The sequence below is a fragment of the Phycodurus eques genome, chromosome 13 (assembly GCF_024500275.1).
Source record: "Phycodurus eques isolate BA_2022a chromosome 13, UOR_Pequ_1.1, whole genome shotgun sequence".
NCBI lineage: Eukaryota > Metazoa > Chordata > Actinopteri > Syngnathiformes > Syngnathidae > Phycodurus > Phycodurus eques.
In genome coordinates this window covers 5,588,994-5,605,885 of record NC_084537.1, presented here as the reverse complement: position 1 = coordinate 5,605,885, position 16,892 = coordinate 5,588,994, and the positions used below count along the sequence as shown (strand labels likewise).

At 41.4% G+C, this 16,892-nt stretch overlaps 2 protein-coding genes across 2 annotated transcripts; one reads left to right on the top strand and one right to left on the bottom strand.

Moving 5' to 3' along the window:
- Window positions 1–824: 824 nt before the first annotated feature.
- Window positions 825–7,289, bottom strand: psmb5 (proteasome 20S subunit beta 5). The gene is made up of 3 exons (XM_061694824.1): window positions 7,026–7,289; window positions 5,722–6,028; window positions 825–1,240 (listed from the first exon to the last, which is right to left on the bottom strand). The coding sequence occupies exons 1-3, from the start codon at window positions 7,248–7,250 to the stop codon at window positions 957–959; spliced, it is 816 nt and encodes a 271-aa protein (XP_061550808.1). The 5' UTR covers window positions 7,251–7,289; the 3' UTR covers window positions 825–956.
- A 1,500-nt stretch (window positions 7,290–8,789) lies between these two features.
- Window positions 8,790–16,529, top strand: prmt5 (protein arginine methyltransferase 5). The gene is made up of 16 exons (XM_061694968.1): window positions 8,790–8,965; window positions 9,174–9,292; window positions 10,784–10,869; window positions 11,011–11,145; window positions 11,246–11,361; window positions 11,472–11,521; window positions 11,624–11,787; window positions 11,965–12,126; window positions 12,697–12,774; window positions 12,895–12,953; window positions 14,425–14,547; window positions 14,660–14,835; window positions 15,370–15,573; window positions 15,661–15,771; window positions 15,852–15,916; window positions 15,999–16,529. The coding sequence occupies exons 1-16, from the start codon at window positions 8,868–8,870 to the stop codon at window positions 16,149–16,151; spliced, it is 1,899 nt and encodes a 632-aa protein (XP_061550952.1). The 5' UTR covers window positions 8,790–8,867; the 3' UTR covers window positions 16,152–16,529.
- Window positions 16,530–16,892: the final 363 nt, after the last annotated feature.

Genomic DNA, 16,892 nt, shown 5'->3' with positions numbered 1-16,892 from the left:
TTCTGCCTTCATATCTGAGCTGTAGCTACATTGGTCCATATTTTACCTCATCTCCACCCACATGCAGCTACTGTAGTACTGGTTACTGCTTCACCACTCTCCCACTGATGAGCCACTCTCATTTTATCGAAAGCCTGTTCTCATCCCATCTGCTAACTGGTCACCTGTGAAACTAGTTTTTAATCATGGTTTGGTTTTATCTCACACTTTTAATTTCTAAGCATAAAAACCACTCAAGAGGCACACACTTTCATCGCAGGTCATTATTTTGTAAAACATATTGGCAGGGTGGCACAGTTGTGTCTTCTGCGTGTGGAATTTAAGTATACGTTCCAATTAAAATGTGTATTTGGGCAACAAGAGTGGAGGAGATGAATATTATCATTAAGGGGGGGGGGGGGGGGTACTGTAACAACTGAGGGGGCACAATTAAGCAGGCTGGTGGTACGCAATTTAGACTTCTGCTAATAAATGCAGACCATAAAGCAGGGACAGAGAATGCTTTGGTGTAGCTCCTTTGCCTTACGGCCACAGATGACTGCAGACACAAACAGAAAACACGTTACATTAATGTGAATTTAAGTTTACTTTCTCAGAGTGAGACTCGAATATCAAGTGGCCAAAAGTTAAGCAGTTGTTGAGCAAAATTGTTTAGTTTCCAAGTGGATGTTCCACATTAAATGTATATTGCAACTCTTCACCAAAATGTGTCGGTCAACTGCCCTTTTCAAACCCTCAGCTTTGATGGAACTCGAGTTGTGAGGAAAAGAACAGGCTTTGAGCTAATAAGTCAATTTATGGTTTTAATATGAAAAAAGACAGCAAGCAGTAAATGTTTTTTTTATTAGTAGTAATATCAACCTAACAGACATTTCAGAAGTACTTCAATTTTGGATTCAGAAATAAATGCATCTCACAACACCACAGTCCCCATCCTGAAAATTTAACTTTAAAAATTATGCCTGCTCCTTGTATCTTTGGTGCAGCTCAAGCACATCTTCCTTGGAGACCATGGTCCAGCCTTCGCTGTGGACATGGTACAGGTTGACCTGCCCTCCGCTGTAGGCATCGCGGTATGTTGCCTGGTAGATAGCGCGGCGACCTAAATCACAGGCCTCCTCCACGGTCAGATCCTGCCGAAGACCGCTGTCCATCACACCGTAGGCGTACATGGATCCAGAGCCCACTGCAAAGAGGTCGCCACAAACTCTGTTCCCATTTGAGTCAACGTAGTAGAGCCCTGAGGAGAAAGCAGGCTGTTCAAAAAGGTGGAAGTGCTAAAAAGAAACACTGTAAGGGAAGCTCCGCAAAGCATCTACAGTACTAGCTCAAGTGTTAAATTGTTGCGCTTTCACACAGATTTATAAGAGCGCACACTGCATCCTACAGCGCTAATATGAGCAGCTGCAACCTTTACAAGTGAAGACGGGCTGGCAGATAGAACAGCTGCATCTACTTCAAAAACGAAGCCAACCACAAAACCTGCTGGCGATGCACAGGCCACATCATTTCCCTGCTCAGGGCTTTATTGATCCCCACAAACCTGCAACTCAATCTGCATTGTTAGCTGCACCTTACACCTCTGTGGAGGACAAACCGTGTGGAATTTAAGCATATCCAGTGGACATGTGACTTTTGTAGCGTATATTTTCAGTATTGGCCCAGAGAGGAACTGTGGTACTGCATGCGGAAGTCTGGAGTGGCAGAGAAGTATGTTAGAATAACACAGGACATGTACGAGGGCAGCAGAACAGCAGTGAGGTGTGCTGTAGGTGTGACAGAGGAATTTAATGTGGAGGTGCGACTGCATCAGGGATGAGCCCTAAGCCCCTTCCTGTTTGCAGTGGTGATGGATAGGCTGACAGATGAGATTAGACTGGAATCCCCGTGGACCATGATGTTTGCAGATGACTGTGATCTGCAGTGAAAGCAGGGAGCAGGTGGAGGAACAGTTAGAAAGATGGAGGCATGCACTGGAAAGCAGAGGACTGAAGATTAGCCGAAGAAAGACAGAATATATATGCATGAATGAGAGGGGTGGTGGGGGAAGAGTGAGGCTACAGGGAGAAGAGATAGCAAGGGTGGAGGACTTTAGATACTTGGGGTCAACCGTCCACAGTAACGTTTATTGAGACCCCAGTTTATTGTAAAACTAAACGCAAAGCAAAAAACAATTAAACACATTGTATATTTAAATACAACACATACACTTCATTTTAAAAACATCGCCAGCTTAATGCTACCACTCAATGGAAAACACTATTGACATGCTAGCAAAAATTTACTTCAGAAGTTACGGGAGGGATTTACCTTTAAATAAATATTCACACACAAACACCGTAGTAACACATACAGACGAGTAAAACAACAATACACACAGGCATATATTCCTCCTAATCTGTGAAAAACGAGTTGAAAAATTGCCTGCCTCCGGATGCCTGGATGTGCGTGTTGCGCTTCTCTATGTGGTGTGAAAAAAGCAGAGTGAACTGAATTTTCCCATAAGGGATTAAGTAGTGCAATCAAAAAAATGTCTATATATAGTGGCTTGCAAGTATTCATACACCTTGATCTTTTCACATTTTGTCACTATACAACCGCAAATCTTATTGTATTTTTTTTTGGGGGGGGGGGGGTATCATCTGGAATTATATCATCTGGAATTATGGTTTTCAAAAGTATTCCGCTCCCTCTACTCAGACTAAAATTTAAAAAAATGTATTCAGTGCAATCCTTCTGAAGTTACCTAATTAATAAATAGAGTCCACTTTTTTGGGTAATCTGATGATCGTTAGTATAACTACAGCTGTTCTGTGAAGCCCTCGGGTTTATTAGAACATTCGCGAAATAACAGAACACTAAAAATCTAACTCATGGAAGAATGGCAAGTATGTTATTGTGAAAAAACATTGCAGGTGTCCGGTTTTCAGTTTCCCAAAAGCAATGTCGGGGGACAAAGCACTGCGCTGATAAATAAGACCAACATTGAGGTTGTTGGCCTGAATGCTAAGGACACTACGTGTGGTGGAAAACAAATACTGTGCATGACCCTGAACACAACATCCCCCACTGTAAAATAGTTGTGGCCATGCTATTCTTCAGCCATGACAGGGAAGCTGATCTGAGAAGATGGATCGAGCCAAATATCGGGTAATCTTGGAGTCTGCAAAATAATTGACACTGGGTCTGACACTCACCTTCAGGACAACGACTCTGAACATACGGCCACAGCTAAAATGGAAGGGTTAATAACAATACAAAAGCATAATCGTGTGTTAGAACAGCCAGGTAAATTCCAGACTTAAATCCTAATGAGAATCTGTGGCAAATTGAACATTGCCCTTCACAGGCGCTCTCCATCCAATTAGATTGAGTTTCAGCTATTTTCTCTCTCACTCATTCTCTCAGTGAGCAGAAAAACACAGCCAAGAGGAGTTGCGTTCTCTACGTCCCAGTGCTGTACATGTTCGTCGTCTTAAGAACGCAGACTAAAACAATGCCTCTGCTGTTTCCAACCAAGTAGTGCAGTCAAATTCTTAACCATCATTTAATGGATTATTGTTCTCACTGGTATATGCTAGGCCTAATAACAGAGTAATGTTAAGTTACTCTCACCAAATGCCAGCTCACCCACAACACTGCAGATGGTAAAAAGAGCTTATAAAAGAGCCATGTATTTCATGACACTTTCCTAAGCAAAAACGTGTGAGATTTTTACTCAGCCAAATATTCACTGGTGTTGCTAAAGAAACTTGAAACAAAACACCCCCAGATTGCACATTCACTGCTAAACTAGTGACAGATCATTAGAGATATGGAGGGGCACTTGCTTTTCTAGGGGGTTAAAAAAAAAAAAAAAAAACACCATTCATTTCAGCTGACAAATTGCAGCTTCTTCAGCCTGTCGCTAGCTTGCCTTGATAATCATCCACTGCCTATGCATAGGGTAAAAATGCCACTCTGACACCTGCCTGTCCCAATTGAAAACTGTTAGGGACTGGTTACAAACAATGGTGCAGGCGGACCGTTAGAATGGGAGCTTCTTGTGTTGAGCACCACACAGCAGAGGATGAGGCGGCCCAAGAATAGAATCAGAGTACCAAAAAATTAATAAATAAATCAATAAAAATAGCACTTCCCACATTCATTCCCTTCCAAACACGCCTGTGGTCGTCATCATGGTAATCATAAGGACGGTAACGATACTGATACCAGAAATACACATGGAAGCATTTATGTTCGCATGTGCACAATCAAAAGCAAAGTCACTCCCCTTCCCTCCAGCAGTGTGGTTTGGATTATAGTCGGCGCACAAGCTTCCCACTTGATCATGGGTGAGTTAATTTACCTGACCCTTCAATCATCGACATTGACAAGCTCCCACGGCAATTGGACATATACAAGGATCATTTCTCTCTCAGTTGATTGCCTGGGATTTAACACATGCCATTTACATTGATTGACAAACAAGCAAACAGTAACGGCACACAGTCACCTTTCCACACAGAACTGCCATCAATCTCCCTAAATAGCCAAGCGATATGCACAACAGTTGTATAAGGAGGTCGGAGACCCAAAATCCATCCTGGCTCTCTTCCTGGCCAGCATGACCAGCCATATCGATTTGCCATCATGGTGTCACTGTAGCTGACAATTTAGGTACACCATCAGTGATGTACAGCCTCACCCAGGCATTAAGAAGTGGCAGCATTTACCACTTAAAAGGAGAAAAAGGAAAGAAGAGGTTGCAGTGCCATCTAACGGACATTTTTGGCAACTACAAGTGCATTTTCTATGGGATACGGGAGGAAACCTGAGTGTGAAACCAGACCAGTAAGGCAGACGCTCTAACCAGTCGTCCACCGTGCCACCCTTTGTAGAAGAACAACATATAATTTTAAATCATTAGAGTTGCCTGTTATAAAGCTCAATTGATGTTGCATTTAACTGCAGTACTGTGGAATTTCCCTATATGACTGCCCCTGACGACATTCAATTCGTAATTCAGTTTTGATGGAAAATATGCCTCTAGACTCTACCGACGAACAAAACTTCTTATATCAAACCTCCTCTTCAAACACTATGTGAGGTCTTATAAGGGCTCAGTTTAAAGAGCCTAGAGGACTAACTTTCCATGTTTTTTCTTTTTTTCTTATTCGCCACACATCGACATCAAAAGAACAACCCGAAAAGACAGGGTGAAGAATCTAAGAAAAGAATATACAATGGGAGTCACAATTTCAAATAGCAGATTAACCATAGTTGTTCAAATAAAAGTTGTCGAGTGTGTTTTGTGTTCCGTATAAGTAAAAAGGTTTATCGGTGGCAAGAGTTTCACCAAGGAATACATTATTACCATTTCCCGTGGGGAATATTTGTTTTAAATTTGAATAAAAGCAGAGGACGATGTTCAACCTCAGAGGTTCCATTGTACAAAATTATCAATATTACTGCTTGTTAGACTAATAGTCCTCTAAAACACATCATGACACCAGTAACATGTAAATATGGTCAATTAGAGACATAACTTCAGCCACCTCATCTCATAAGCAATAACAAATGAAATTATATAAGTCTAAAAATCATGCTGCTGTATAAACAATTTGTAGTAGATCCCACCAGTGTAGAGAGTTTGAATTTGAAAAGCCTCTACTATGGCACAATAAGAAAAGTCAGTACCAACTGCAGGTCGAGAGCTGATGTACTGCAAGATGGATTTACCTGGACCCCTCTTGTCCCAGCCGCAGACCATGGTTCCCATACTGAGGCCCATTCCCTTGTACTGGTACACCATGTTGGCAAGTAACTTGGAGGCCGCGGCCACAGAGATGCGCTCTTTGTTGCGGAGCTCATAGATGCGGCACTGGCGGGCCAGCATACGCTCCCAGAAGGTACAGTCTGCCGCTCCACCAGCCATGGTGCCCAGCAAGTAGGGATTAATCTCAATCACCTTCTTGACCGTCTGTGAGGCGATGTAGGATCCTGCTGTGGCCCGAGAGTCCACCGCAACAATGACACCATGCTGGAACTGAGATGACAACGGCAGACGAAGACCATTTTACTTGCACAGATTTGAGGAGGCCGAGAGAGCATTAACAAGACGACAAAAATGTCATAAAAACAGAGCTTCTTACTATGACCATGTAAATTTTAACTACTTTATTTATTTTATGTTTTCCAAACTCCCCTGTTGCACACCAAAACTGTTCCAGCACAAAAGGCATATCTAGATCCACCTTTCTGCATGGCCATGCAGCTGAACAGGGCAGGTTAGAAAAATAAAGAAATAAAAGATAAATAAATACATTTGAAGTACTTCATGTCACAGTGTTCCATGAACCAAGCCAAAATATTATGACTGCTCTGAAGTTGTCAGAAAAGTGCACAAGTGGTGGATCACTGCAGTGTGTTTTGACAGGACAACAGGTTGGGTCAATGAAGGGGAAACTTCAGGGAAGTTGAACTTAAGTGCAGAATACATTTGTAATGCCAGATAAATTGCACCCTCTTCTGCTTAAGACCCCTACAGTGCGTCCACAAATTTACATGCACATCTCAATAAATTTGAAATAGATCTCTGTAGTTCAATGTAAAAACTCACTATATAGACTCACTACAGAGTAAACTATTTTAGTATTTAGCTTACAACTAACAAAACCCCACATTTTACCATCTCCAAGAAATGTTAATGTTACATATGAAACAATCTAAAAGATTCTAATATTTAAATAACGTTATAATTGGCCTTCTGTAGAGTATTTTCTCGTGTTGAATGAATAGCAATCTGCATAATTTTTCATCTCCACTTTTAGTTGCTGAAATTCAATGAACTTTCCGACAGTAATCTAAGCGTTAGCAGTCATGCTAGCATGCTACCGAGAGGTAGAGTCTGTTCGGCAATGTTCAGTCTGATTTACCAAATGTATCAATGGCGTGGTACCAAAAGAGACAAGTCTTGTTCTAGCTATTGTTAATTTTAGATAATTCGAAGGATTTCGAGTCACCTAGTGGGGTCGATAACTTACTTTGAATGCTAAGGTAGTGGTACCATGCAGAAACTCTATCTTCCTCTCGACGTCCTCCTCGCCTCCAGCACACAGTGGATTTTTGATGGAAAACCGAATGTTGTCTCCCGATGTGGCTTCGAGCCCCAGACCACTCAGTCCGCGTCCACAATCGAAAGCAGACGCCCGACGACTGCCAAAAGAAAAACCAGCACAATCAGCACTCAACACACTAGCAAGAGCCATCTTTGAAACTGCGCGATGAGCAAGCAACTTCCGCACTTTCTTATTTGCACAATTTGGTGACATAATGAACTCCCACAGCGCCCCCTTTAGTTGTGCATGTGTAAAAAAAAAAAAAAAGATCAATAAATATTTAAAAAATCCCCAACACCAAGCAAAACCAGAAAGGTCATGGGTCATATTTGATTTTTAAAACGGAATGATGGTCTAGGGCATTCTTAGAAGATGTTTAAAAAGAATAGTAAAAATGTATGCAAAATAGTTAGTAGTAACAATGAAATACTACACTATATTTACTATTAAATTGTGTAATCTAATAAATTAACTAACAATTTGATAAAGTAACAATAATAATAATAAAAAACTTTTGAAAATGTTTAATGTAGATGTAAATGTGTTTGTTTTTAAAATATCTCCATCCATCCATCCATTTTCTACCGCTTATCCGAGGTCAGGTCATGGGGTCAGTAGCTTTCCAGTCTCCATTCCAAGGTCGTAACAGTTGATCCATTCACAGGATGTAGTTTTAGCCTTTAAAGTTACAGAAAACCCACTTGTGATGCACAGTGGTGTCCCTTGAAGCTACAAATGCATCTTCCAAAGCCGTACGCCAAGTAGAAATAGATGTATTCCTTCAAAAATGTCTTTCTAGAAAGGCAGAAAAAAAATTGTCCTCGGACAAAGATTTAATTGAATCCAATAAAATTGGAAACATTCATAAATTTGCAAATCCCAGACTGCTTTTTTTTTCAGGGAGATGCTGTCATCTGTTATCTCGGTCAACTAATCTCACGCTGTCTTTTTGCAACTCAACTAGCAAACTTAGTCTCAGCTCTTTTATAGCGCTTCCAAATATGACAGCTTGCAGAAAATACTCATACAAGATGGCCATTTCTTTGTTGACAAGAGTAATTCGATCTGGCTTGAAGTGAAAGTGATATGGAGCGAAGCCTGTTTCTGCAAACATTTTCACATTTGTTTTCATCACTTTCTGTTTGTGAATGCTTAGACTAAGATGGGTACTTGTAAAATATAGTCTGGGTGTTGGGGAAATAAAATAAAAAAAGATGGTGATAACGCAGTCTGCAAAAAAATATATAATTTTAAAAACTAATAATGTAAATGAGGTAAATAGAGAGCGAGGTAAAGCCAGCCGAGGTTGAGATCTTGAGTGAACAAATTATTAAAATCTTGGAGATTTATTAAGCCCCAAAAATCAACCAACATCAATGGCGTAACAGATTCAGAGAAGCAAGATATTCCTCGATATGCAAAGTTATCAAAAAAGTCAAAATTAAAGTCAAATTTATTTTTTACTGTTTACTTTTGTGCTTCAATGCGTTTTGGTCTTACTTACTTTTACTAAAGTCTTTTTTTACACGCATAGCTGAGTTCTTTTGTCCCCTCTGACCAAGTACGAATTTGAGAAGAAACCAATATTATACGCTGCCGTAATGCACGATATGTGAAACTGCCATACATTCGACGCCATTTTGACTCCTCCTTTCCTCGACTGACTAGCGTATCACGTCGCTCGTCGATCCAAAATGGCGTCGATTTTCTCCACACCGGGTCCAACGAGGCTGTCCAAGACATAGTTCGTACTCTGCATGCCAAGTCATGGCGTCCGTCAGCACAGGGAGCAGGGTGTCCTGCGGGAGAGATTTGAATTGTGTGCCAGAAGTAGCCGAGACATTAACAGCGGTCGCCAAACTTGGGTAAGAAGAGTGCTGCGTACTGTTGAACCTGGAGGGGGGACGCGGAAATGTAACGAATACTTGTCAACGATGGATGCCTGCTAAGCTAGCCGGCGAGTTACCATCGCGTGCCCCCATCCCGGTGTTGCTTGACGTTGATGAAAACGTCTAGTTGGTAGCCGAAGCTGATATATTTGTTGAAAATGATGTGTTTGTCTCTGCTGCACAGGTTTGACTTCGTGTGCATGCCCCTCTTCCACCCAAGGTTCAGGAGGGAATTTGAGTTGGGACCCGCTAAATCTCGACCCGGTGCCCAGACGAGGTCTGACCTGCTGCTGTGTGGAAGAGGTTGGAACGCATTGTCGTGCAAGTCGACCGCGGTTTAGTCAATAAATGTGCACTGCTGTGGAAAAGAAGAAAGCCGTACATGATGAGCGTTTTTTAATTCTTTCTTTTCTTTAATTCACAGGTGTCAAATTCAAAGCATGTGGGCTAGATTAGGCCCTCCATGTCATTTTACGCGGTCTGCAAAAGCTTGCCATATTTTCTTTCTTTTTTTAAGCTAGTCATTGAAATGATGATAACCAAAAACATGGCCAACTATGTAATATGACTGTGCAATTATTAGGATTCCCACACAGAACATATTTGGTAAGGGCGAAGAAGCGTAACTGCCTACAGTGCCCAGTACTCAAGCCTAACGCCGAGTCTGTAAACAAACACGGTGCAGCTCAGCTTCTGGCTAGCAGATGTCATGGCTAGCCATACATTAAAAAAAAAAAAAAAAAACTTACATGGGGAAAAAAAGACAGCTTCCAGCGGCCTTAAAGGGGAACTAAACCTAAGATGTCAGAACCATCTGTTGTATTTAAAGTGCAGTGATGTTCCATGCTTAAATCTATGTAATAGGCACAAGCTAGGCTTGGCAGATGTCACTCTGGCCCCTGAGCTGGCAGCTCAGCGTTCTCGTCTCCCAATACAAGACACAGTGGCGGTGCGAGATCGATTCCCGGTGGCGCGCAGAAAAGTGTCACTGGTCACATTTATTCACAAAAATCTAAACCATTGCATCTAGTCGCCACCATGTATACATCTTTTCACTCTCGGGAGTGTGCAAATTCGCAAGAATGTGACGTGTATCAGCCTTTCCTGGTAAATATTGCGTAATGACGAGCTAAACATCGGTCAGATCCACTTTTCTAGCCAGCAAGTGCCGGGCGTGTGACTGGGCTGCCTCGCAACGGCTCTTCATGAGCGATTCAAGTTGGTATCCTACCTTTTTATATTGCGTTTCGTACCCCATTATATAGCTGCTCTCCTTCAGATGGAGCAATCGCACTAACAAATGCTATTATTAGCATTTATATAGCATAATTCCTACTGTACAAAGTGTTGACGTCATGCATCGTTCATTTCCTATAAAGACAGCAACAGACAACTATTGATGTCGCACGTTCCTGCAAAAGAAAATATTTACGCTGTTGGTATTTCAGTTGAAATGTCATTGAATCCATTCCTGCTTTCACAAAACATAAGCAGTTTGTTTTGCATTTTGTGCGCTCACCGCACCCAATGTGAACTAAACCACGAAGTGACTTTAAAACAAACCAAGGTACATATCGTAACCATTTTTGCCGTACCATTACGCCCCAAGCGATTATACTGTATATTTATGTGGTTTCACAGGTATAACCAGCTCCCTGAGGACAACCATAACTACGATATGTGCCGCAATGAAAACGTTTCACACCCCGACCATAAATTAAAGCAAGCTCTTCAAACTGGAAACCACTTGTTGATGTTTGATAATTGTGTATCTGTTGTTTTTTTTTTTTTTAGATTGGAACACACTTATTGTTGGGAAGCATTCGCCATGGATTGATACAGATTCAGAAATTGAGGCAGTACGCAGAAGCTCCGAAGCTGTAAGTTAGGATAAACTGGCACACGATGTTGATGCTGGAAACAGTCCTTTCATTTTTACCTTCCCATGTTTCCCCTTCTCTGTCTTTACCATTTCCTTCTAACTCCTTCTATCGCCATCATTATTTTGTGGTTCTCTCCAGGCTCTAGCACAGGAGTTGCATTTCTCAGCGTACTTGGGTCTGCCTGTCTTCATGATCACTTTGAATGGACCTCATAAAGCCAATCTTGCACGTGTGCTGCTTAACCATATCCAGTCTGGGCACCACACAACAAATGTAAGACAGAAGACTTCTTGGATAGTGAGAGAAATGAAAGAAGCAAGATTTACTACATAGATGAATCACTTAACGCCGGCTGTCCACTTTCTGTGATTAGTTCTGGCTTCGAGTCCCACTGATTGCTCCAGAAGACATGCGGGAAGACCTGATTGAGAATGAGCCAGTCACATATGTTAACGATGATACCACTGTAGATGAAAAGACCTGGATCTGGTCCGTTTGAAGCCGCTACACTTCATCAATCGGCTGTTTTCTATTTGAATTTATTATTCACTTTACTATTGGCTCCTCGTAAAATCTTCTCCCCTTGCCTTTACATTTAGGTGGCACTCATTGAGGACACTTTGTGATTACAACAAGAGGGTCTGTCTTGGTAAGAACACCGTGCGATAATTCTACTACTTTGAGCTATTTTAGTTTGTTCAGATGGGAAAATAAACTTGTAATCAACACTTCCTGTTTTGTATCTACGAAGCCATTGAAATTGGAGCAGACATGCCTTCAGAAACTGTGATCGATAAGTGGCTTGGGGAACCAATCAAAGCAGCCATACTTCCCACCAGCATCTTCCTAACCAATAAGAAGGGCTTTCCTGTTTTGTCTAAACCGCACCAGCGAATAATTGTCCGACTTTTCAAGGTAGGAAAAAGTTAGTTGATGAATACATGAAATGGAATTTTTCAACAGAGCGACTATATAAACACCAGCTTATGGTTCAGTTTTGAAGCGTGGCATCCCAGAACAAAACAAAGTTCTGTTATTATATTTATTAGGCTTCTCAAGTGTAGTGTTAATAAAAAGTGTGTTTCTTCACAGTTGGAGGCACAATTCATCTTTACAGGTACAAGTCGCCACACCGAGAAGGACTTTCGTTCATACCTGCAGTACCTGGAATACCTCAGTCAGAACCGGCCAGCACCCAATTCCTATGAGCTCTTTGCTAAGGGTTATGAAGACTATCTACAGTCTCCACTTCAGGCACAGAAATGTTTCCTACACATTCTTAAATACTTTTTTACATATATAATGTACTAAAAATGTATTTACTTTTCTCTGCATTTTTTTTTTAAAGTTCTGTATACAGATGACATTGTTTTTAAAACATTTCTTATCTCATGTGGTGTCAGTACGACGTTCGCGTACCAAATGCTGGTCCCCCCAGTTTTATCCAAAAGCGTATATTTGGCTTAAGAATGTGAATTACTAGAGTAGTTCTTCTGCTGCCATCCGCTGGCTACAGCTACTGAACTCTTCACTGGAAAAGTGTGATTAAGATGATTATTTTGAACTGCACACCTGTCCACAGTCCTGCGTTCCAGCATTCATAACTGAATGTGACAGGCATACTTGGAATTGAGCACGTCCTCCTTTATAAAAGATACCCCTGTCTCTGTTCAGTCTGGAATGTAAATGCAGGCATTTCCAAAATGTCCACTTGGAGACCTATTTTTATCCAAAATGCTAATGTCATGTAAACAAGTGACCAAAACAACCCAGTATTCTCATGCAAAATTGTCCTGAGGTCATGTATTTTTCTCTTTCATTTAGCCTCTGATGGATAACCTGGAGTCGCAGACATATGAAGTGTTTGAGAAGGATCCTATTAAATATTCACAGTACCAACAGGTAAGACCCACATTGCTAAGTGATGCCACTAGAACCACGCCCATGGCATTTTTGTTCATTTGTGCAGTATAACCTCAAAGTGGAAGTTTCTTATCTGACTCTTTATTGTCTTGTCTACAGGCTGTGTATAAATGCCTTCTCGACCGAGTCCCAGAGGAACAGAAAGACACCAATGTACAGTGAGTACCATCACTAATGTCAAGTACTTGATTCAAGTCAAGTGCTTTGTTCTCCAAATTCAAACACTCTTTACTTGAGAGCTGTCAAACTCAATTCCTTTTCCGAGTCTAATTATAGCCGTCAAAAAACCTTTAAGTGTCCCGCCAAAAAAAAAAAAAACCTCCAACTAGTCGTTCACTTAACCAAACATCTGTTCAACCAAACTCCCAATGGTAGGCAGAAGGTTGTGTGTCTAGTACCATCTACACATACTTGCTCATCCAATCACAAATCTTAACTGCATCTGTGCTAGATTTGTGATTGACAGTCAACAGGAGAGGATAAATAGGTGATAGTTTTGCCAAACTAGTGAAATGTTACCTTGAAATGTTATTAATGTTTTGGGATCATAGTTTGTGGTGTATTTAGTTTGAACTATTAATACGGGCAATTATTGTCACTTAGGTAAGCGTCAATTATCAATAAGCGTCAATTATTGGTGAAAATCTATTCTATACCTTGCATATAGCAGGGGTCCTCTTAATAATTTGTTTTGTTTTTAATTTAGCTGTCCCGCCAATGTGAAAAGTTCAGCCAATATAAAAATGAAATCAATACAAAAAGATGCCTAGCGAGTCTACATTATTGCAGTTCTAGTCTGCCTGGACTTAATGTTGTCTGTTAAGCCTCACTCTTCTGTTGCTACTCTTGCTCAGTCCACTGCTGCATTGTCTCAGAAGTTTGTTTACTCCCAGTCAATAGGTGGGGCAAATGTTGCTGGATTTTCTGTGAGTCTGCAGCTTCCTGTATCAATTTTTGTCTTGTTCTTCTTCTCTTTAAGACCCCATTTTCATTTGATAGGCAAAACAGGCATTTATTGCTTTGCTTGAAAAATTGTTATAATGAGGTCTCAAGTAATATGCTATGTTAGTTGATTTCAGGCGGCACGGTGGACGACTGGTTAGCACATCTGCCTCACAGTTCTGAGGACCGGGTTTCAAATCCCGGCCCCGCCTGCATAGAGTTTGCATGTTCTCCCCGTGCCTGCGTGGGTTTTCTCCGTACACTCCGATTTCCTCCCACATCCCAAAATCATGCAAGGTGGGTTGATTGAAGACTCTAAATTGCCCTTAGGTGTGACTGTGTGTGCGAATGGTTGTTAGTTTATATGTGCCCTGCGATTGGCTGGCGACCAGTTCAGGGTGTGCCCCCCCCCTCTCGACCGAAGGTGGCTGGGATGGGCTCCAGCTTCCCCGCGACCCTTGTGAGGTTAAAGCGGTACAGAAAATGGGTGGATGGATAGTTGATTTCATACAAGATCTCAATCTCCAAGGCTTGTGTGAGTCCCAAATGCATTTTCCCCTTAACCTTTGATTAAATTTCAAATTGTATGTAGAATTTTGAGGTACCAATGCATATTCTCCTAAAAAGTTTAACGTGTCATGGCAATTTCACAGGATTGGGTAAATTTGTTGTAACTCCTTCTCCTAGAGTGTTGATGGTGTTGGGGGCAGGCAGGGGTCCCCTGGTCAACGCATCTCTGCGTGCTGCCAAACAAGCAGACCGGAAGCTGAAGGTGTACGCTGTGGAAAAAAATCCCAACGCTGTCATCACGTGAGTGGGCTCTCCAAAGACATGCTCATGAACTTTCAATCATACCGAACGAATATATTTGTTATGCAGACCCATCAACCTGTTTATATTATTATCCTCTTACTTTCCACAGGCTAGAAAACTGGCGCTTTGAGGAGTGGGGCGATCAGGTGACAGTGGTGTCATCTGACATGCGAGATTGGACCTCGCCTGAGAAGGCTGACATGATTGTCAGCGAACTGCTTGGATCATTTGGTGATAATGAGCTTTCACCAGAATGCTTAGATGGAGCGCAGCACTTTCTCAAAGGTGTTCCATCTGTTTCCTCTGGTCTTGGCCAGTTAAATGCAGTATACACTCACGTGCCACAACCTTAAATACACATGCACTTTGAGATTCAACTCAAATGGTGTATCAGAATCATCTTTATATCAATCCTCAGATTTGAGTGACTCTGCCAAGAGGTATTCATTTACCAATGCGGTTATAATGATATTTTGCAGTCATGTAGACCTGCACTACATTACAGTTGGGTGGTGTTAGAGGGGAATTGTTTTTGTCTCCTGTAGCTGAAAAAGGATAACCATAATATTATATGTAACAACTCTTGGAATGATGCATTGCAGTTCTGGACCGCAACAGTAAACATTTTTTAATATTACCATCTCACAGTATGAAAACTGAGTGCACATCTCCTTTGTAGGCAGGTTGCTGTTTTTTGGAGTATTTTGGGTTGCTATGAGAAAAGAAAAGAAAAAATAGCTGTTGTGTGTTTTCTTCCCAATCTCGTTGCATCTGATATCATCTTCTTTTGCTTCCTCTTCTTGCATCTCATTATGCCAGATGATGGTGTGAGCATTCCCTGTTCCTACACCTCCTTCCTGGCACCGCTCTCCTCCTCCAAGCTGTATAACGAAGTCCGAGGCTGCCGGGAACGCGACAAGGATCCTGAGTGCCATTTTGAAATGCCCTATGTAGTACGCCTCCACAACTTCCACCAGCTGGCTGAACCCAAACCATGCTTCACCTTCACACATCCCACAAAAGGTAGACAAACACGACCAACACGTTTTGCACCAATTCAAGTAAGATAATTTATTTTTGGGCAGTGACCTTCTTTACTCTCCCGTCTAGATATGAACAATAATCGTTACCAGTGCCTCAAATTCTCAGTGGGTTGTAACTCTGTACTCCATGGCTTTGCTGGGTACTTTGAGACCACACTCTACAAAGATGTAACACTCAGTAAGTATGTTTTCAAAAGTGACATTTCTGTGTTATGGTGAAATCATACTACAAATCGTTATTCGCTGTGTGCTTAATAGGTATAAAACCCGATACCCATTCGCCTGGAATGTTTTCTTGGTTCCCCATTCTCTTCCCCCTCAAAGTAAGTTATGTTTTGTTACAGTTGGAATAATAAATGCATAGACATTGTTAACAAAAATTAATCTTTGCTATCCCTCGAACAGCAACCCATCTCCATTATGCGCGATGATGATGTCACGGTCCGATTCTGGCGCTGCAACAATGGGAAGAAAGTGTGGTATGAATGGGCTGTGACCGAGCCAGCATGCTCTGCCATTCACAACCCTGCGGGACGCTCCTACACGATCGGCCTGTAAACGTGACGCATAATATTGTCCGCACGTTCCTACGTGTCTTTGAAGTAATAGTTGTTGCAATGGTGTGTGCTTCCTTGTCTATTCAGTTACACTCGTCAGATTATCCTAACACAATGTAAAAAACCATGTTAAGTAACCTTGTTTTTGTTCATTTTTGTACAGCTACCAAGCACCACATACAAACATTAAATCCAGCACAAAGTATGCCTTATTGAAGACGTTCCATAAAAATATGGATGAAACACCTGTCTACGCAACTGAATATAGGACAGCAATGGCACTGAGATTACATGCTATGTTCGCCCCCATTGTTTTGTATGTTTAAACAATGTCAATAAAGACACTGTAATGTTCTTTTCTTTTTTCCCCAATGTCAAATGCTTGTGAATTTTTTTCCACTCGTTTGACTCTTGGGACAGTAAGGAGTAACTAGTAAAGTACTTGTCTAAAAGCTGCCAGAAAATGTGCCCCCCTCATATGGCTGTAAAATTGTTTGTGGTGACCAGCAAAGGCACATTTTGCTGGTTTGGTCTTGCATCAGTGTTTGTATGAACAAACCACTCTTAATTTTATAATTCTTTCAGTGTAATTCGTATTGTATTTACATTGAAATATCCTGAAATTGACTGGCTACTGGCTAGTAATTACCTATTAATGCCACAAGATGGCGGCAAATCAAAACAAGGACAACTTTTCTATTATACAGGTAGTTCTGGAAATTCCATGTCAATTCCATCCCGG